The sequence below is a fragment of the Labrus bergylta genome, chromosome 5, assembly GCF_963930695.1.
Source record: "Labrus bergylta chromosome 5, fLabBer1.1, whole genome shotgun sequence".
Taxonomy (NCBI): Eukaryota; Metazoa; Chordata; class Actinopteri; order Labriformes; family Labridae; genus Labrus; species Labrus bergylta.
Window position 1 is genome coordinate 3,372,949 of NC_089199.1, and position 21,082 is coordinate 3,394,030.

The following is a 21,082-nucleotide window of genomic DNA, read 5'->3' on the forward strand; positions in this document are numbered from 1 at the left end:
TCGTTCAAGCCTTTGACTAATTTGTCTCCAAACTGACGATCTTAAAAACTCTCTGGCTTGCTGACACACACCCACTAACGCATGCAAATACATATGTGGTGAAACTTGGACTGACACACACGCAGTGAAGATGACCATTGGATGACAGCGGAACAGATATCAATGTAATCTCTTTTAACACAAGCCAAAGCCACTGTCATTATCTATCTATCAATCCCAGTGGAGCAGGGGGAAATGTGTAAAATCAATTCTGCATTCATTTAATGAGCAGCCAGCCGCATCGGTCCAACTTAAGAAGTGACCCCGAGTGCTCCTGTATGGTCCATAGTGGAGGCCAACTGAATGAATGAATGAAACCTTTATTGCCTCCAGGTGAATTTGTCTTGTACCAAAAGCATGATAACAAAAGTCATCAACAGCCATACTGGATAGCACATAAGAACATAAACAAAATTAATTAAAATATAAAACCAAAATACATCCAAATAACATTGCATGATTACATGTTAGGGGTGTCAAGTAGCAGCTCTGGTTAATAGCCAGATTTCCACTTAAAACAATTATGATACAGCACTATACCCAACAGTGCCAACACAGGAAAAGGTGTCATAAATGAGAGGTTGGTTTGTTGAGAATAAATAGTACAGCTCTCAATGCTGTACTACAAACTACAATGGTGTTTTCTCACAAGCACAATACTCCTGAAAAACCTCCAGAAATCTTCAGAGGGAGCTGCATGTGTGAATGCAAACATGCAACATTTTCACCCAAGCTTTATCCAGACTTTTTCTTCACAGCCCCCCCAGTGAGATATTGTAAGACGTCAGAGTGAGTCAAGGTGTGAATGCTTTATTGCTTGATGACATTTATTTTACCCTGTTTGTGACCAGTGAGACCTTTGTGTACATTATGAAGCTGCCTTTTTTTTTTTTTTTACATGGGGTTATTTTTCATGGGATATATTTATCTAGAGCCCCCAAATGGCACTTGTGTTTTTTATAATATCTCCGGAACCATATTACAGATCTTTATGGGGACAAATGAAATTGTATGGCAGGCGCCTAAGAACGCATTTGGAGTATTACATTTTTACACATTTATTCTGCTTCTTATAGAAATTATATATAAACACACATATACATAAATATGCATAATTATGTGATGTATACTAAATAGATACACAATATATACATTATATAGATTAAATATAATAACTTTAATAGTATATAAATAAATAATAAAATAAATATAAATATAAACACATGGAGAAAATGTGTGAAAATGTAAATAGTTTGCTTTTTCCTGAAAGCCAAGTTTTGATCTGTCTGTTGATCTCTGTGCAATTTGAATGAAGATCTGTGAGATGTATGTTTTGTTTTTTATTTGGTCTTTATGATTAAATTACAAACATATGAGCCACATGCATAAATTCATCTGACATACAGCATACACTCTGATAGCCCAGGTTGTTCTGAGAAAATAGACGTTCATAACTTGATGGTGCTTGAAAAGGTTGAGGTTACACATGCATTATTACATAAAGAAACCAGGTGGACCAAAAATAGCACAGATAAAGGCTAAGACTTACAAGGGTTAAGATATTCAATATGAGTAGGCTATTGCAATGCAAAACCAGCACATTGTGAGAGAAGTGACTCACAGTCATAGGCCTTTACATCCCAGTCTAATAGTCATGCTTATTCAACAAATTGACAAAAACTTAAGCTAGACTTAGGCATTTGTTTTATTTTACGTTAGTTTTACAAGTACAGAATCATTTCAGTTAGTTAGTTTTAGTTAGATAGATAGATAGATAGATAGATAGATAGATAGATACTTTTTTTAGTAAACCATATAACAAACTGTGTTATGAACACTCTGCACCCTCTTGTAAGGGACTGCATAATATTCCGTAAACTGCAGCCCCCCTTGATCGAATAAATTAGTTTTTTACTGCAGTACCAGGCCTTATTTGTTAGATTTAAGTGAAAAAATTCAGTTTAAAACCAAAACCTGTGTTCATTATTTTACCAGGCCTGATCAGAAAATGCTCATAAATCCAAGAAATCTATTTGACACTTACGCTATATATAGTCAGTGGTGATTAATGTTGTTCAAGTAACACACAAGTTAAAAAAAATAGCTCAGAATTGTCATGTTCCTTCCCTGAAATATGCTATACTGGCTTCATTTTTTAAGTATACTTTTGAGTCAGAAATCTACTTTTTTACTTCACTACATTTGTCCACTCTGACACAGAGGGAAATGAATAAACAAAGGGCAGATGAGGAGGCAAGAGGAGAGGAAGATTGTGGAAGAGTGTTCGAATCTCATTAGTATAGATTATCTGCTCTTAACCACTCTCCTGAGCTTTCTGAAAAGTGTTTAGTGTATTTTTTACGAGAGATGGAGACATTCAGAATCAAGGTCCCAGAACTATAGCCTAATATGATCTACTATAAGGCCCTTTCCAATTCAATTTTTTGTTGCTGGTGCATAAAAACAAACACATTTTTAATTGCAAACCAATTGCAACATAGTTAATCTGGAGTCTAAATGATCTGTTTCGCTGTGGTTATAAAGTGCCTCTAGGCCTATGTGTACTTTGTCCGGGTCCTTCTAGTTTTCAGTTTGGATTAGTCTATGTGTACGAGTGTGTGTGTGTGTGTGTGTGTGTGTGTGTGTGTGTGTGTGTGTGTGTGTGCGCGCGTGCGCGTGCGCGTGCGTGTGTGTGTGTGTGTGTTTTTTAAGATTTTGCAGGCAGGTTGAATTTATGCAGAAAGTTTTGACGCCACCTACAGTCTCGACATAGTACTGTTGTTTTTTTTAATTCGGCATCATATCTCCCGAATTCTAATTTTAATTAATAACAAGTTTGTTTGTTTTTTTGTTTGTTTTGTTTTTTTTGTTTTGTTTTGTTTTTTTAACTCAAAATGGATTCATTTGTTTACATGTGTTAATTTAATGCTTTCATTTTTCACCTGAGCACATTCAATTAGCTAGGAACTGTTCAGCGTTAGGCTTTGCTTTCTGCCCGGACATGTAAACTGCTGTGCAACTTTCGGCACGCCATTGTGGAAACCGGAAACTAGCTACTTTCACATAAACGTTGCTCGGTCCGTACTCTCAGGCTTGCGCTTCAGTTTCTAAATTGAGTTTTTAATCTTTTTAAACAAAAAAAAGTAGAAACTGCCCCCACAATGGCTACGGACTCTTGGGCCCAGGCAGTGGACGAGCAAGAAGCTGCGGCGGAATCGGTAAGCCTCAACTTACGCAACACAAGATAGCGTATCATTAGCATGTTTATTGGTTTGCTTTGGCCTGTTTTGTACAATGTGAAAGGAAAGTAGCATCTGCGCTGCATCTGTAAATATTGAAACTGCTCACTTGTCCAGTTTGGCACTCTGTCATTCTCTTCATACTGACTTGAAAACGAAACGCCGGGTGGCTTCAGCTAAGTCGTGAAAGCTAACTTAACTAGCTTCAGTTCAGACGCTGCGTGCTCAATGAATCTTTAGCTTTAGCAGCTAGCTGGCTAACATGAAACCTGTGGAAGAGGCTTTTAGAATAGAATTAAATATAGAATAGAACATAATTATTTTATTGATCCCAAACTGGGATATTGTGGCGTTACAGCAGCAGGTTGTCCAACTCACAATATTGGCAAAAAACACAATATTAGCAAATTCAAACACCATATAATATTAAATACAAAGTAAATAAGCACTAAAAATATCAAAACTAAGAATGGGAATATATACAACCAGGATTTAACTAAGCATTACTAGTCTTAAATATGAAAGATTAAATGTACATGTGCTAAAACGGAGTTGTAAATGGACAGTATTGACATAGGGAGCTGTCCAGAGCTGTGCAATCAGTGATACTATAGGTCAAAGTGCATGAGTGTAGTCACGTTATCAGCAGAAACTATACAATATAACGGCGAGTAGACAGACAAATGAAGTGAACATGAGTGCAGGGATAATTTGTAAATTATTTTTACATTTACATACATTTGTTTTTACAGAACTCCAAAAATGAATGTAGTAGTCGGGACTTGGCCCCTGTTTGATTCTTAGATGATATATCACTAAATAGACAACCAGAGACCACCGTCCGTTACACAATGGAGCACATTGTTTTAGCACACAAGCTAATTTAATATTTTTGTGTGCCTCTTACAGATTGGTAACCTTCAGATAAAAGAAAAACCAGAGGAAAATGGTAAGTCTCCTAAATTAACATCTCTAATAGAATCCAAACAATGCTTCAACAAAGTGTTTTGAGTTTAAATATTGTAATTCATAAATTAAATGTCACAGGCACGCTTTCAAACGCAACAGACTCGGGTAGTGCAGCTGCAAAATCAGAACCCGAGGGAGAAAACAAGACTACAGAGGACGATGATAAAGGTTGGCAGTTATTTATATACGTTCCCTGAAATATTAATATACTGCTGTCTCAAATTCTTACACGTCTTTCAGTGAGATGTCTGCATATCTCTGGGTTGTAAACGCTTTTTTTTTTTTTTTTTTTTTTTTCCAGATGACAAAGCGGCACAATCATTATTGAACAAGCTAATCCGGAATAATCTTGTCAATAACACCAATCAGGTGGAAGTTCTTCAGAAGGATCCCAACTCTCCGCTCTACTCAGTCAAGTCCTTTGAGGAGTTGCGACTGTAAGTGAAGTGTATATCAGGCCATTCATTTCTTTTGTTGAACTAATTCATGGTGGGTAAATTGACATATTTTACTTAACAGCCATCAATCAGGCTTTGTTTTGTTGATAACATGCATGCAGATGGAAAGGATTTTTTGTCCACAAAATGTTTATTTTAACCATAAAGTCTTCACTTAAATGTAGATGCCAAAACAAGTGGATATTGTGCTCATTAAACACTTATGCCAAAACAAGAGATTTTATTAGTTTTGTTCATTTGTGTAGGAAGCCACAGCTGCTTCAGGGTGTTTATGGCATGGGTTTCAACCGGCCATCTAAAATCCAGGAGACTGCCTTACCTATGATGCTGGCTGGACCGTGAGTAGACTTCACACTAAACATAAATCTTGTGGAATACTTAACCGTGGCAAAATGTCCCTACTTCAGTCACACCTCTATTAATTATTGGAACATACTTATGTATACCAACAAAAGCATTTTACCACTTTTAACTACTAACTAGTTCCGTGCTATTTTCTAGTCCACAGAATCTGATTGCTCAGTCACAGTCAGGAACAGGGAAAACTGCTGCCTTTGTTCTGGCTATGCTCAGTCATGTAGATCCTGACAACAAATATCCCCAGGTATGTTTCTGGAGAGCTCATTTAAATCTTGAGTTTAAAAAAAAAAATGGCATGTATGACTTTCTTTTTGAAATATCTTTGAGGTTATCCTCCTGCCTGTATCAAAAATGACTAAAGTATTATGATAATCACGACTAGACCCCTTAATGTTTTTTACCCAAATCCGATTTCTTTCCATCAGTGCCTCTGTGTGTCACCCACCTATGAACTGGCACTTCAGACTGGCAAGGTTATCGAGCAGATGGGGAAGCACTATCCTGAGGTCAAACTAGTCTACGCAATCAGAGGAAATAAATGTAAGGATTCTCTGCTTATTCGGTGCTACGTTTGTACTGTAATGGAAACATTTTGAAATAGTTTTTGTTAATGTTTGACCTGTGGACGCTCTGTCCGTGAAGGATGTTTTAAAGACGGCTCAGCGTGTTGATGAGTGCATGTTTCTTGTGAATTTTCCAGTGCCCAGGGGCATGAAGCTACAGGAACAGATCGTTATTGGGACCCCTGGCACCATGCTGGACTGGTGCAGTAAATTCAAGTTCATCGACCCCAAGAAGATCAAGGTGTTTGTGTTAGACGAGGCAGATGTCATGATCGCAACACAGGGTCACCAAGACCAGAGCATCCGCATCCAAAGGTCAGAATGAACGTTTACACATAGCAGTCCTAGATTGAATCTTTCTGCCCACATTTTGACAGCTTTTGACGTTTTACTCTCTCACCTGTCCCTGCCTCACAGGATGCTGCCTCAAACCTGCCAGATGTTGCTATTCTCAGCCACGTTTGAAGAGACAGTGTGGAACTTTGCCCAGCGCATCGTGCCTTCTCCAAACATCATAAAGTTAAAGAGAGAGGAGGAGACCCTTGATACCATCAAACAGTACTACGTGTTGTGCAACAGCAGGGAGGAAAAGTTCCAAGCCCTCTGTAACGTCTATGGAGCCATCACTATCGCCCAGGCCATGATCTTCTGCCATGTAAGTCCTTTTATTTCATGTTTACATGCCTGACCTTCATTAAAGATGATGAACAATGGTGGACTCATTACGTATGGGAATAGAAAATTCTGTTTATTGTGTCTACTGTGACCTCTCTGTTTCATCCGAACAAAGTAATTATTCCCCTTTTTATTTACAAACACTTTAAGCAAAGGAATTTTTTATGAATGCATGAGCTGGTGAAAATGTGACAGTTCTCTGTCTGATCCAGACGAGGAAGACAGCAGGCTGGCTTGCTGGGGAACTGTCCAGAGAGGGCCACCAGGTTGCGCTGCTCAGCGGTGAGATGCAGGTGGAGCAGAGGGCTGCTGTCATTGACCGCTTCAGAGATGGCAAGGAGAAGGTTTTGGTCACCACGAATGTTTGTGCTCGAGGTGAGGACTGAGCGCTATGACAGTAGGCAGATATTCACATTCATAAAGGGTCCAGAAGAGAAAGGATTGCAGTCTTTTTACTATGAAACTATTTCTACCTGGTTCATTGAATACACATGCAAACACCCCTTTGCTGTTTTAATCTAAATGCTGATGAATTAATAAATATACACTTGCCCCTACTAAGGGGCGTGTCCAGAAAAACCTAAACTGTGATTGGCTATTTACCTTGTCAGAGGCAGAACTTCTGTTAAACCAACTAATAGGTATTTTTTTGCAGAAGTCTACTAGTAGTTATCTTTACTTATCAATGGAGCACATTTTATTTTTAAAATCTTTTTCATTAAACAGGTACATGGGAAAGTAATGCACAATATCTTATTGACAATGTGTCGGGACCAAAATATTGCCAATGATATTTATTTTTGCGTGTTTGTGCGCAAATCACCCTTCCGGCCACCCCTGGATTAGTCGGTGCTCGAGTTGGGCCACCCCAGTGAAAGAAAATGTGGACACGCCCCTGCCTGTGCTATGCCAGCATACAAATAATACAGTACTGCCCGTGTACTACCATTTATCTGTCTGGCAGGTATCGACGTTGAGCAAGTTTCTGTGGTGATCAACTTTGACTTGCCTGTGGACAAGGATGGTAACCCGGACAACGAGACATACCTGCACAGGATCGGCCGCACAGGACGATTTGGCAAAAGGGGACTGGCCATCAACATGGTGGACGGCAAGATGAGCATGAACATCCTCAACAGGATCCAGGAGCATTTCAGTAAGTCACAAACACGCTTTATGGAAACTGATAAGTTTGAGTGGCATTTAAACGTGACAGTTAAAAACAGAAGACGTGCTCTATTTAGGGAGATTCTGACTTCTAGTAAACAGCTATTTGTCGGGGCTTTAGTTAAACCTAACCACTTTCTAATGTTTCTCCCTTTGCAGGTAAGAAAATCGAAAGATTAGACACAGATGATCTGGATGAAATCGAGAAAATCGCCAGCTAAAGAAAGCGTTGTTTATTGCATGAAGGACGCAAACTCGACTGCCCCTCCCCTCTTTGTCCCCCCCCCCAGGACTGTACGCTCCTACAGTGTTTTATGCTTTTATTTTTTTTAGCTGTTGGAGAAAAGAGCAAAACCACAAACACAATATATGTTTACATGTGGATATGTTTCCTCTCGGACGAGTGTTTTTGTAAGTCTCGGGAGCATACCCCATTCACTCTTTGTACCTCTTTGAATAAAGTGTCTGAGTTTATCGCTTTGTATCGTGATGCTGTACTAAGCAGCCATAGTGGACTCTGGTTTCACTGAACACAAATGGATTTATTGAAACACTTTTTGGTGTTGGTCATAGCTATTAAGAGATTCACAAAAAAAAAAGTATGAACGAAAAACTATTTTATGTGCCACAGAGTTTAGAATTTTTAAAGGGAAAAAAAGAAAAGAATAATTGAATGTAACTATCATATTGATAATATTTATTTTACTCTGTATCGACCAAAAGTACAAAGGGTGAATTTGGGTATGCTGCTCTGAGCTGTAGTTTAATCATAATGTTTGTAACTGAGATGGTGATGGTTGGGTTTAAGGGTCTATGCAAACTTATCAACCTGTGATAGCTATTATCAAATCCTATCAACCTGTATTCACATAACATACAATTACTCCTGAATTAACCTCAGCTTTAGCATCAGGGTGTGTAGTCAAATGCCAAAAAAAGCCTCCTAGAGTGATACACTACTAACTTCAAGTCATTGAGATAATTGTTTCATAAGAAATCATCAGCCACCCACACATCTCACATTTAATTTATATCATAAAACATCCGCCATTATCAGGACAGGCTATGTGCCACTGTTGAGCATTATTCAATAGTCTTATTTTTTTACTCAAAATGTGGCCGTTAAGGTCTTATGTGATAATTTCCCCCTTTGTGCTTCACTGTCCCACACAATCTTCTCAATCAGGGTCTCCAGTTCAACTTAAGCTCAGCTACATTCTTCACTCAGACTGTGCTGTTATTAAGGATTGTGAGTTTAAAAACAAACAAAAACAATGCCTTCCTCAAGTGCATTATATATATATATTCATATGATTTTGTTACTGATATTCTAAGACATTGGGCTTAATATTCTGGCGAACACTTGAAATTTTGAGTATATTGAATTATGGACGTCTTGTGTGAATTATCTTGTTGAAACCAAATGTTGAATTGACTTAAAGGACCTATGCCAATCAGATTCACTGTGTTGCTCCAACACGGCCACATGGATAGAAAACATGTACTTGTGTACATATTAAAAAGTTTAGTTTAAAAAAAATAATAAAAAAAATAGTGCGACTGAGTTATTGACATTTTTGTCACTTCTAAGAAGTGCAAAAACATTCCTCATGAGGTTCAATTTTGACAGATGCAGCACTTAGAATGTGGTGAGCATAAATGAGAAAAGGTGTACGAACTAATGAAAACATTAAAGGCGGGTGATTCATTGGTCTGAACCTTGTACAAACCTCTTCTGGCGACCGGCACTGAGAAGACTGCTGGTGGTCAGCCTGTTGTCATGGACTGTTTATGGACAATTTGTTGAAACTCACTCAACGAGCACATGCAACCGAATAAGAAGCAAGTGTGTGTGTCTGAAAATACACAAGAATGGTCTGTGAAGACTTTTGGGTAAAGACGCAGTGTATGCAGTTTTATTTGGACACTTGGATGTATACATTATCAGTGAGAGTGTGTGTACGCACTTGGTTGATCCATTATGTAATACCGCTGTACGAGAGCCATGGACACACAAAGCAGTTTTTTGGTTGTAGAGCTCAACACTCCTCTCCACATGTTGTATAACTTGTTTGATAAATGTCAGGAGAACCTACCACAACCTGTTTTCATACTTGTATACATAGGAGCAAGATCATGTGTAGACTGTGATAGGTTCAGGGTGTGTGCTATTCTGTGGCTGAGCTGTGGTCATGGACACAGTTATGTAATCTTCATATCTTGAATTAAAAGAACATGTAGATATTCATCTGTTTGAAGTCTGAGGATTATTAGAACAAGTGTGTGAAAAGACTCACTACAAACTGACAAGACATTGAAAACTATGCTGCTGAGTAATACACACAAATATCCAAACCTTTCTGACATTCTTTCACAAAGAAGTTGGGATGAACAGTTTATAAACACAGTTGCATGAAGTCAAATGAATCCTCCACCGGAGACAATTTATTCCTCTGATGTTTGTTGTGAAAACTGAATATCTGAGAAGGCAAAGAAAAGACATACGTGACTGTTTGAATTAAACATCAGCATTGTTTGCTTTACATGTGTACTTAAAAGATTAGTCCAATAAAATAAGATGGGCCACAATTTATACACTTGCTACATCTCTTAAGTTTCCCGTTAAGCTATATCTGTAGGTGTGATAACTGAGTTTAAGTCACTTTTTTTCTTCCCAGTAATCATCCTTCAGATTTATCTTTCAACTCCTTGGTGACCTTCCGCACATTCCAGTAGCCACTTCACTTCATATAAAAATACATGATCAACTACTATTCCCACAAACTTGCTGCTTTCACCAAATCAAGAAGAGTGTTGACAATATAAATCCTAACAGTTTCTTTAAATGTCTGCATGACAAATTCACCAGAGAGACAAATGTTTGAATTGATCCTCCTCACCTGTTGCCCTGTAGTCCACCCTTGTGAGAAAGAGGCCACGGGCTGGAGCAACAAGGCCTTGTGGGTAAGCTAGAGAGTCCCGAGCCTCCAATATCTCCTTCAGATTGTGCAGTGAGAGCCGCCCCTGACCCACAGCCACCAGGGCCCCGGTCATCCTCCGCACCTGGAGAACAGGGCCAGAGCAACATTATCTACCTGAGAGACTCTCAACCACTGGTGTTCTAAAACAACCTTTGTCTTAATCACAAACTATTTTACACTTTAAATTAAGGTCACAATATTCACCACTAACTAGCTGCTTATTAGTAGCATACTGGCTGCTTATTGGCCATTATTAAGCGCTTATTATTAGTACCTTATGCTACATGACCAAAGTCTATAGCTAATAGGCCATTATCTAACAGTTTGCCCTCAAAATGTCTCTTTTCTAGATGTCCCCTGCAGCAATCCAAATAATACAGAACACATAAAAACAGTCAAAAAAAATGGAATAGACACTTAAACGTGTGTTCATGCAAACCATGTCCATTTCCTTCCTCAGTAGTTCTGACACTAGATCAGAGCGCGATACCCTTCAATTTTACTGCTTATTGACAGTCAGTTGTTGTACTATGATGATGAACTATGACCTTCATGTGCTTTGCTTAGTATGGCCCGTATAGGGTAGAAGTAAGTGTTACCAACGTTCCCTTAATGCCTGATAATCATTGTCATTCTTTCAGTTTTTATCCAGCAGATGGTGCTAAACACCAACACAGAGCAAATGCATTCACATTTCCACATGTTAAAAGTAATACTTAAAGTGAAGAGGAGGAAATAACCTGCTTATAGAGAAAAGATCTGCTTGTAAACGTCAGCTCCAATAATGGAATCTCTCTGGAAAAAAAAAGACAAGAACAAAAAAAACCTGTTAAATTTTGCTTTCACAAATGTCTGAACATGCACTGGAGGGACAATACACATCCGAAATGTCACAGCCTTTGTTTTCTGCACATTTGGTCTCGTGGCACAAAGGCCTTCAGGCACATTGCAGACACTTCTCATGAAATGTTACAATAATAACTTCAGTCCTGGAGACTTCAATGTGCCTTACTAAAGAAAGGTTAAACATTGCCACGGGGTATAAAGTGTCACTTGAGCAGCAAAACTGTATCTAGAAATGCAGTCAGATGTAATACAGCGTCACTCTGCCCCATAAGGACAACTACGTCAATACAGAGAGTGTAAACCTGAGACGTTTAGACATGTTCTAAAAGTGAGTTATTCCAGGGCGATCAGCATTAACTCTTTGATTGTCATTAACTAAGGCCTTAAATTAATGCATTAATTAAAAAAAGAAGCTGTTTTATCCCTTTAGGTGCAGCATTGTTAAGCCTCCGCAGTGTCTCCCTGTAGTCATAGTTACAGAAAAGAACAACACTGCTTCATCTTTCATTGGCTCTTTTCACTTGACTAAACTCCTAGACAGGGCACCGGTAGCCTATTGGTTTGTTTGCGCAACCCATCAAGGAGGATATAGTCCTCCAAGCGATTAATCGCGATTCAAAAATGTAATTGTTTGACAGCACCAAATGTATTTATAAACCGACTAAAAAAAGGCCCACGTCTAACATGTATTCTATTCTGAGACACGTTGCTCCTTTATCTCTTACTTGTCGAGACTTCCCTCCACTGTGGGCAGAGAAATGGGGGCTGATGTGACATTCATGTGTGCCAGGCATCAGATAAGAGGCTGGGACTCTCTTCTTGCACAGATGTGTTTAAATGTCATTTGCTGAATAGGCCACTGCAGCTTGGGCCCAAAAGGATTATGGGTAATGCCATAAGAATATGAATCTGTTTCTTTTGCAAGTTGACATTCAGTTTGATTCTCTCTGATGCTTTTTGTTGGAACAATTAAGACACAGCAGCTCCCCCCCCCCTTTAAATCTGACCGTATATTTTTGGGGAAGAAAGAGTGAAAAGAGGAAACAGGCACATGGGAAGAATTGGGTCAAATGCAAATTTGACTCAGCGCTTGCTGTGTGATTATATTTGACAAGTAAGGCGTGTGGGAGGCAGATGTAGACAGCCGGACTGTTAGCTCATGGACTCTGGTGAGGGACGGTATCTTTAAGTGGATGGACTGAAGGCTGTGTCTCATACTGCCAAGTCACGCGTGTACGCAAAATAAATAAAAAGCATGCAAGATTAGAACCAAAGCCAGCTCCAGTGTGACATGTTTGTATCTCAGCTTCTCCTGTCTAGACACAGAACTATTTTAGGGATCTCATTTTCATTTCATTCTGACAGGCTGTAATAAAAAAAAGCTAAAATGGTTCAAAGAATAATCATCTTGTTAGTAAAAAAAAAAAAAAAAGAGCTTTTTTGATGATTGATTTATTGTATCAAGTGTTTTTATAGATCAGGATGACTATGAACGTACAGCCACGCTGACAACTTTGTGTTCCTGTATTTTTAAGGACATGTGAATGTGCTCAGTGAGCATTTTAACTCATCTGAAATCAGAAATACTTTACTGATTTTTGCAACAGTAATCGTTTGTTTTCTCAGCCAGGTCTGCGTACATATTAAATGTTAAAAATGACATTACTCACTTATTGGTGTTAACAAATGTTGTGATGTTAGCATTGTCCCATAAGCTAATCAGCGCTAATCACAAAGAGAATCATAGGATGTCTTGAAGTTTAGGGTTTTAGCGTTTACAGAAATACCTTTTAGTAAAGAAATCAAACCACCCTAATACTGACTGTGACAACAATATCTGTATAAAATCTTATGACAACTTAGCACAATTTATTAAGATGTTTTCCCAAATCTAAAACAGCCTCATCAGGAGAACATAGAACATTTTTTTTTCAACCTTACAAATGTTAAGGCCGCTGGTCATGTGATCAGTTTACATGAGCATTTATAACCTACCTGTGGAAGTGTGCTTGTGTGAAGGAGCTTCCTGGCTGAATGCTGGCCACATCCAGTGTCTTCACAGGGTTTTTAAAAGGCAGGTCAGAGTTCACTGCCCTGAAGCTGCTGAAGTCATGAACCCCAACCAGCAGGGCAGCGGCCTCGCGCATTGCTCCAACATCCAACTCCCTGACAAGAGACAACAACCGGACACATTTTATTGTAAGGATCATTAAAAAAATATATTTTCTTTGGACTCTGAGTTTAAACAGACTGCTTGATCCACTTCTGAGCAGTTGTTTTGATATTGCAACATGCACAGAAAGCGACCTTCCTGAACAGCAAGATCAAACAGCTGGGATTTAGCACACATAGTAAGTACAACAAGTTTTCAGGCCTCCGTGTTCCCGCTTTGAAAGAAGAATAATTTATTGGCTGCCTTATATAATGTGAAATTATCTGATGCACGGAGCCACGTGAGGGAGCAGAGCATGTCGCCGACAGGTTCATGTGAGGGAGAGAGAGTAAGTGGTCCGGGTGCTCGGATTCTCTACAGTCTCATTCTTCTGTCACTGCTCAAATATGATCTGACAAGAGAGCGAGAGAGAGGCAGAGATCCAGCGAGCAGGGACCTGAGGAGTGTGCTGAGTGACTCATTAATCAAAATGTTGAACGTGAGAGTTCTGAATGAACGTGTGGTGGACTGTGCAGGAAACTTAAAAAGCCAATTTATTCTTGGGTTAACTTGTTTCTGTAGATAAATGATTGAAGTCTGTCTATCGTAAATACAACCTAATATTAAACCTCAAAATTAACAAACATTAACTATAAACTGAAGCATTGATACTGTATTATACAGAACAGAACGGGGGGGCTCATTGCATTTAAAGAGACACACACACCAAAACAGGGCGTTCTGAGAGAGCTGGTTTATACAGGGTCACAAACCTCCTCTGGTGCTTGATTCATGTTATATTTTGATTAAAGTACAGCACAGATGTTTCATTTAAACCACAGGGGACTGTTTGAAAAGGTGGAGGAGGGGGGATATGTCCTCTTTAAGGCAGCACTGTAATACATCCTCACAGAGGTTCACACAATATGTGAATTCAGTTACATCTGTGATTAAAGTGTTTTTTTATAATGAGTATGATTTTATCTATTCATTGTTCAATTGACAATCTCTCTGCAAACATTTTGATTGGTCACAAAAAGTCAAAGTATCAAGAAAGTATCAGTCTCTTAAGAGTATGTTCTTTTCAACTGTTAATTAATTCACCAGGACAAACGGAAGATATGGGTCAGTTATTCATTTGTCAAAAGTTGTCAATGTTCTAGAGCTGCAACCATGAATATAAACATCACACAAAATACATTAAGGTTGTGTAAGACTAAACTGTTTCCAGGTGGTGTTTTTGGCTTGTATCAACACATCATCTTATGACAAGATCAGATAATCCTTCATTGATCCCCAGTAGAGAAATTCAGGACTCTTCTAGAGCAAAAATGTTATTAGGCAATTAGTTGACAAATTCATTGGGAAAGACAGTGATGATTTTTGCAGCCTCAGTGAAGTTTGAAAACCCGAGGTGAACATGAATTCCAGGATTTTTCATTAGTTTCAAAATCTTTGCTGTGATACAATCAATGGACTGTAAAACATTTTTGAAAGTGTACTTGAATGCATGACTCAGACTGAATTTGAGATTAAAATTAACAGTAGTGGAGGTTCACATTTTTTGCAGTGGGAGAGATTTGGGAAGGGGTGTGTGTGTGATGACGAGGGAGAGGTAGATCACAGAGAGAGCTGAGAGAGAGAGAGAGAGAGAGAGAGAGAGAGAGAGAGAGGCTGTGGAGGCAGAGATGCTCAGAGGTGGAGGGACGAGACACCCAAGCAATAGAGAGAAAAGAGAGGGAAGGAGAAATAGAAAGACGAGGAAAGAGGAGAGAAGGAAAGCAGAGAGGGAGAGAGGAGATGGAGGGAAAAAAATAAACATAGTCAGGGTAATGTGCGTGGGTGTTGTTCTGCTTGTGTATCAGCCTGCAGCTTATCTTGCCCTACTTTCTTCCAAAAAAAAAGTGAAGCGTAGATGAATGCTCTCACACACACACCCTCTGAAATGTGCTTCTTCACACTCCCTCCTTCCGATCACAGCTAAAAGAACATCATCGAAGTGATGTAGCACTCGCCCATTTCATCAGTTCCCTCATCTCCTCTCTCTCCCCCTCCCTTCTTTTGTTTGTTGTTACAATGTCAGCTCACATCACAACACTTTGTTTCACTGGCCCTCATATGCGGTTCCGGCACGTGTGGATTATTCATGTGTTTAACGTGCCATTGTTTCTGCAAGGCTTGGCGGGAGCTAGCTGATGGTGCGTGTGTGTGTGTGTGTGTGTGTGTGTGTGTGTGTGTGTGTGTGTGTGTGTGTGTGTGTGTGTGTGGACCTACTTGTTAGACCGAGCTCCTGTATGATCTGGATTTTTCTCCAGGAAATCATGGTGCACACATCAACACACATCAAGGATGAAGACAGATGAGTGAATAACGGGTGTTTGAAATGGGATAACTCACGTGCTGCGGATGTTCCAGCAGAGGTCATGCTCTATGAGGGGAAGCTGGGAGTGGTGGGGGACTCCCAGGGCTATTCGGTAGATGTAGGACCGAGACTGGGCACAGTAGCGGGCATGAAAATCATCAGGCACACGGTGGGCACGGGTGACTCTGGCAGAGAGAGAGAGAGTGAATATTGACTTCCATTCAGGGCTTAAAGGCTGGAATTTAAAGCCTCACTGCAAGTTTAACAAAAAGGACGTGCAGTAGTTTCTTCAACGTCACAAATACTTCAAACGTGTGAATTCTGGGGGACGTTAAGACCGAAACTGAATTCTTTTGTATTTTAACATACTGGGATACAGATAATGTTCACACACTCACTAACTAACCAGAAGAACGGAGCACAGGTCATTGTCCAACATGTCATCGTTGTGCATTTACACAAAACGGGGAACACCCTCTGTCCTAAGAAGGCTGGCAAGAACCCCTAAAAGGCCAAACACTGAATCTAGAGCTCTGTGATGTGACTCTAGGTGAACGCTGGGCCCCTCCCTGTGAAAATAACACGTTATAAACTATAACCACATAACACACCACTTCCTTGTGTGATTAAATGAATGTGTGTGGATCTATTTATTAGTTCTTCACATCAATTGAACAAAGTCTCAAGCAAACTGTGGGTAATAAAAAAGAAAGACTCACAGAGACTTTTAAAGGGCTTATGATAATTGAGTATGCGATCCAGTGAAAGTCAAGGTTGTCTGGCAATTTAGTAAATAACATTTTTTAAACTTAAATAACTTAATATAGCATTTGTTGATTTCAATAGGGTCACACCTGCTAAATTATTTAACAGCACATTCATAAATATATAGTGCATGCAAGTATTGAAATGCAGAAGTTGTAGAGTAGTTAATTTATGTCCCAAATTACAGCAAATAAAAAAACCTTAAATGTAGATAAAATATGCAAAATGAAAAAGTATAAAGATCATTTTAAACGTGTAGAGTAGACACAGAGAAGATACAGTTAAGTTGCTGTTGCAGCATTTTCTAGAAATGTATAACTGACCAACATGACACTGGACTGCTGTCTTTTATCTGTTAGTTACATAATCATCCTTACTTTAACAACTGTACACACTGCATTTAAATATGCGTCTTTATATTTAAAAGAGCTGTGCATGTGTCCAGTTTAATTGTGTGTGTGTTGCAGGCAGCTTGAGTCAGTGCACAGTCCAAAAAACTAGGTTACAGTTCCAGGGGAGGAGATTGGGTGTGACACGTGGCAGAGAAAACCCTTGCGTCTGCCTTCAGTGCTTGCTACATTGTGAAGTGACAGCCTTTGCCTGGCCCCAACACACACACACACACACACACACACACACACACACACACACACACACACACACACACACACACACACACACACACACACACACACACACACACACACACACACACACACACACACACACACACACACACACACACACACACACACACACACACACACACACACACACACACACACACACACACACACACACACACACACACACACACACACACACACACACACACACACACACACACACACACACACACACACACACACACACACACACACACAATTAAACTGGACATTAAATTACATTTTCATAAGCAGAGTACGAAGTTCAGCATCATAACTGAGACATTGTTTAGAATGGCACCATTGTACTACTCAGCACTTTCCCCTTAAGGGCCATTGCTTTACCATTCTATCTCAGGAAGCAGAAGACTAAAGCAAAAGCCAGGATTCACATCCTGATTGTTGCTGCAACAAAAACTCTTTTTGGTCACCTCCAGCCTCCATGCACAATGTGATAAGATAGTCATGTGTACTATTCACTGTACTGGGTATCAAAATGTCTCTACAAACTGACAGTAGGGAGAATGTGAGAACATTAAGGTGATTACAATGAGATTATAAGAAAGGCTTTATTACTTATAACACTGCTGAGAACAAAAAGTGTGATTATACTGGCTATTTCCTGTTTGGTTTCACATACTAATCAAGGCGTTAATTTCCATTTAGCTAGATGAGTGTATCAGTCTGTGTATGTATGTGAAAGTGTGTGTAGTAACAGATACTATAGACCTGAAAACGGAGCAGGGATAATCCTTTTTAACCTTCCCTCTGCAGGTTTAGGGATTAACAGGATGCTGGGAGCTTCTCTTTCCTCCTCCCTTTCTTCTGTTTCTCACTCTCACACCTCTGTCTTTATTCAGACTCTGTATCCGTTCACTGCTCTAACTTTGTCCTTGCCTCAACCTCTATCAAAGACTGGGCTTCCATTTGTATCTCTCCGTATTGTCCTTTTCTGTTTGATTTGAAATATGTACACACAGTTCCTGTTCTTTGCATGTAACTGCTCAACAGGTAGATATTAAACTAAATCACAGCTCTTGAGGGAAGAACCTAGATTAAAGAAGATATGGTTAAATCATTATTTTCACTGACAACAGAGAAGGACCGGGCACAATTAATCAAGCTTCAATTTCAAGAATGATTTTGGTTTCCTATGATCATGAAAACAAGATCATTGAGATGAAATGATGACTGTGCCACCTGCCGTGTTGTGCTCGTTTGTCTTCAGGGTTTTCCAAGTGTTGTAAATGTTTCAAAGTGTTTGTTGTTATAATTTGGCCAAAAAGAGTACATCACCACTACCTACAAAAGATAGTTAATTATTTTTTATTTATCTATTTTAAAGGATCAATGGGTAAGACATCTACTAAATTAAAACATAAAATGACCTACTATTTCATCAGACCACTCCATGTTGAAGAGCTGGCTTCTCTGTCAAATGATGCCTCAGCCAGTATGTCCGCCTACTAAGTTTAGATTCCAGTCCAGCATGGTCACCGTTTTGGAGGCCCTTCAGTAACATGCACAGAAAAGCAAACCAGGCAAGCAGGCAAGTGAACTGATTCAAATATATCTGATTCTACCCGACCTAAAAAGCCTCGGCATTTTTCTTATAAAGCTCCACGACCAGACACATGGTAAAACTAGGATAAATATTGGAGATGCTTTTGCTCAGAAAGGTTTCAAGACCCCTGCAGAGCTGGTTAAACACTGAAGCTTCCGTGTCCGCGACATGGCAACCTGCTTGCACATCGGCTCTAGGGGAGGAGGGGATGGAGGACACAGCTCTTTTCAATGTTTTGAATTTGGACCGCAGTACCCATTTTAAACGCTAGGTGTCAGAGTTACATATTGCTCCCCTAATTACATATTATTATTTTGTATATTCATATTCACTTATTTAATGTTTCCTTATTGCTGTTTTGTGTTCAGAATCTTAATTTGTCAAGAGTGTTTAAGTTTGGGGTAGTGGTGGCCTAGCAGTTCATTTGCGTGCCCCACGTACAGACACTACAGTCCTGAAAGAGAACTGGGCCAGGTTCAAGTCTGTGGCTCCTTTGCCGCATGTCATTCCCTACTCTCTCTCTCTCTCCCCGATTTCTAACGCTATCCTCTGTCCTGTCTCACAATGGAAAGCCTCAAATTAAACCTTTTCAAAAGGATGTTCAGTTTGATAAATGCATGTGATGCAGATGTAAAATCCATGAGTTTAATAATCGCAGTACTCAAAATAACATTTGACATCGACATGGTCACCGCACTCCTGGGTGTTGAACAAACAAAGGTTGATGCAAATGATTAATTCACAGTTATAATTTAGAAAACACTGCAGACTGACAAGTTAAGATGCCCTCTGGATTTAATTTGGGAAATGTTATTAGCCATGTTCTGTAGCTTCAAATCTACAAATAAACTGTACATATGTTGATGTTCTAGGCGTGAAGTCATACTTTGATTGCAAACTGACTGCAGCTGCTTTCAAAAATAATGAGTGATATACAGATTATATACGAAATGGATACAAGAACCAAGGAACTAGAGGTGTCCTACTGACACACAGGAAGTGTTCAGATGCACTTTTGAGATTTCCCACACCTGACTCACCTAATCTGTGCTGTCCCCAGGTGAAAATTAATGGCATCAACAAGACTGTCTTCAGGAAACGGCGGGTTGTCGTTCTTGCGTTGGAGGTCGAAATGAGCAGAGTTAGAAAGAGCGTGGACACCTGTGTCAGTTCGGCTGGAGATTGTCAGAGACACTGGGTTGAGTGGCTTCAGCCTCCTTATTGCATCCTGCACACAAAGAGAACACCACAGAGTTCAAAACCAGTTGGACATTTACAGTAAAATATCATTTAATACAGGCAGACAGGTTAGTTACACAATTAGACAAAGTGATATTAAATAAATCTGTAAACTTAGAGCTGATAGGAAGTGTATTGGGGGACAATACAATAATTTAACTACCACTTACTTCTAAGTAGTTCTGGACTCCTTTCCTTAACTGATGTGGCGGTGCTTTTACTACACCACTGCAGAAATAATGAAATAACACTCAACAAAAACAATAACACCTTCAATCAAACGTACCACGTTATCATGCAGCTAAACCCACCTGTACTTTGTTCCAATGTACTGAAAAAAGACGAGATAACGTGCCAAGTTGTGCATGGTCCCTCAGATTGTATTTGACACTTCTCTGTCATGTTTCTTTTCTGTAAGAATAAAAAGTTACACTTTTAAATAAATGCGCTCATACTGATATAACATTGACACATAAGATTTTTTTAAAGACTGAACTTGAGTCGACAAACTTAATGACATACAACACGGACTGCATTGTCGAGCACGCTGTGTTAGTTGTAGTCCGGAAGTAGGACATAATATAGCCCCGAATGAAGCTACTAAATGAATTAGTTGGTTTGCCCATCACTTGAATTTTTATTGTCTTATATTTAACTCCGTAAAGAACCAACATTTTAGCACTGTAAGTAAAAGACACGCCGCGGTTCATTTGTTTTAGAAGCCAGGCGACATTAAGACGTCACATCCTGTGGTCACATCCCGCCGCTAGACGCTGCCTTAACTATCTTTTTGTCTATTCTTAATATGGTTGGCATGAAATTAACTACTCACGTCATAGTTACTGTTTTAAGTCAGGCGAAATTGCTCCTGTGTGAAGTTTTTTTGCAAGGAATTGTCTGAGGTTGTCGCAGTTTAGTCCTGTCCGTCCCTTTTTGATTACGTCACACTTTGTTAACCTTAAGTTTTGTCCACTTTAGGACCCTTTTTCAAACTGGCCACTACACCCTACCCCTACCCACTACCCCTCCGTTTCTGCG

General features: G+C 39.5%; 2 protein-coding genes across 3 annotated transcripts; one reads left to right on the forward strand and one right to left on the reverse strand.

Annotated features, from left to right (window-relative positions):
• The first annotated feature begins 3,054 nt into the window (after positions 1–3,054).
• On the forward strand, positions 3,055–9,718 carry LOC109984234 (ATP-dependent RNA helicase DDX19B). The gene is made up of 12 exons (XM_020634300.3): positions 3,055–3,257; positions 4,188–4,227; positions 4,326–4,415; positions 4,549–4,684; positions 4,951–5,043; positions 5,207–5,309; positions 5,491–5,605; positions 5,766–5,943; positions 6,046–6,283; positions 6,516–6,678; positions 7,268–7,459; positions 7,630–9,718. The coding sequence occupies exons 1-12, from the start codon at positions 3,201–3,203 to the stop codon at positions 7,689–7,691; spliced, it is 1,467 nt and encodes a 488-aa protein (XP_020489956.3). The 5' UTR covers positions 3,055–3,200; the 3' UTR covers positions 7,692–9,718.
• Positions 9,365–21,015, reverse strand: pusl1 (pseudouridine synthase like 1). 2 transcript variants are annotated; one of them, XM_020634301.3, is made up of 9 exons: positions 20,877–21,015; positions 20,356–20,455; positions 20,215–20,272; positions 19,846–20,033; positions 15,847–15,996; positions 13,293–13,463; positions 11,192–11,246; positions 10,371–10,533; positions 9,365–9,950 (listed from the first exon to the last, which is right to left on the reverse strand). In XM_020634301.3, exons 2-9 carry the CDS (start codon positions 20,409–20,411, stop codon positions 9,916–9,918), a joined length of 876 nt encoding a protein of 291 aa, XP_020489957.2. In that variant the 5' UTR covers positions 20,412–20,455; positions 20,877–21,015; the 3' UTR covers positions 9,365–9,915. The 2 variants fall into 2 exon arrangements, with proteins under 2 accessions (XP_020489957.2, XP_020489958.2); XM_020634302.3 differs by lacking the exon at positions 20,877–21,015 and adding an exon at positions 20,567–20,716.
• Between the last annotated feature and the right edge of the window lie 67 nt (positions 21,016–21,082).

Coding starts and splice junctions, on each gene's coding strand:
- pusl1 (XM_020634301.3), bottom strand. CDS start 20,411: ATGCACAACTTGGCACGTTATCTCGTCTTTTTTCAGTACATTGGAACA. Junction 20,034..20,214: donor GAGTCCAGAACTACTTAGAA/GTAAGTGGTAGT, acceptor CTTTGTGTGCAG/GATGCAATAAGGAGGCTGAA. Junction 13,464..15,846: donor TGCTGGAACATCCGCAGCAC/GTGAGTTATCCC, acceptor GTCTCTTGTCAG/GGAGTTGGATGTTGGAGCAA.
- LOC109984234 (XM_020634300.3), top strand. CDS start 3,201: ATGGCTACGGACTCTTGGGCCCAGGCAGTGGACGAGCAAGAAGCTGCG. Junction 4,685..4,950: donor TCCTTTGAGGAGTTGCGACT/GTAAGTGAAGTG, acceptor TCATTTGTGTAG/GAAGCCACAGCTGCTTCAGG. Junction 6,284..6,515: donor AGGCCATGATCTTCTGCCAT/GTAAGTCCTTTT, acceptor TGTCTGATCCAG/ACGAGGAAGACAGCAGGCTG.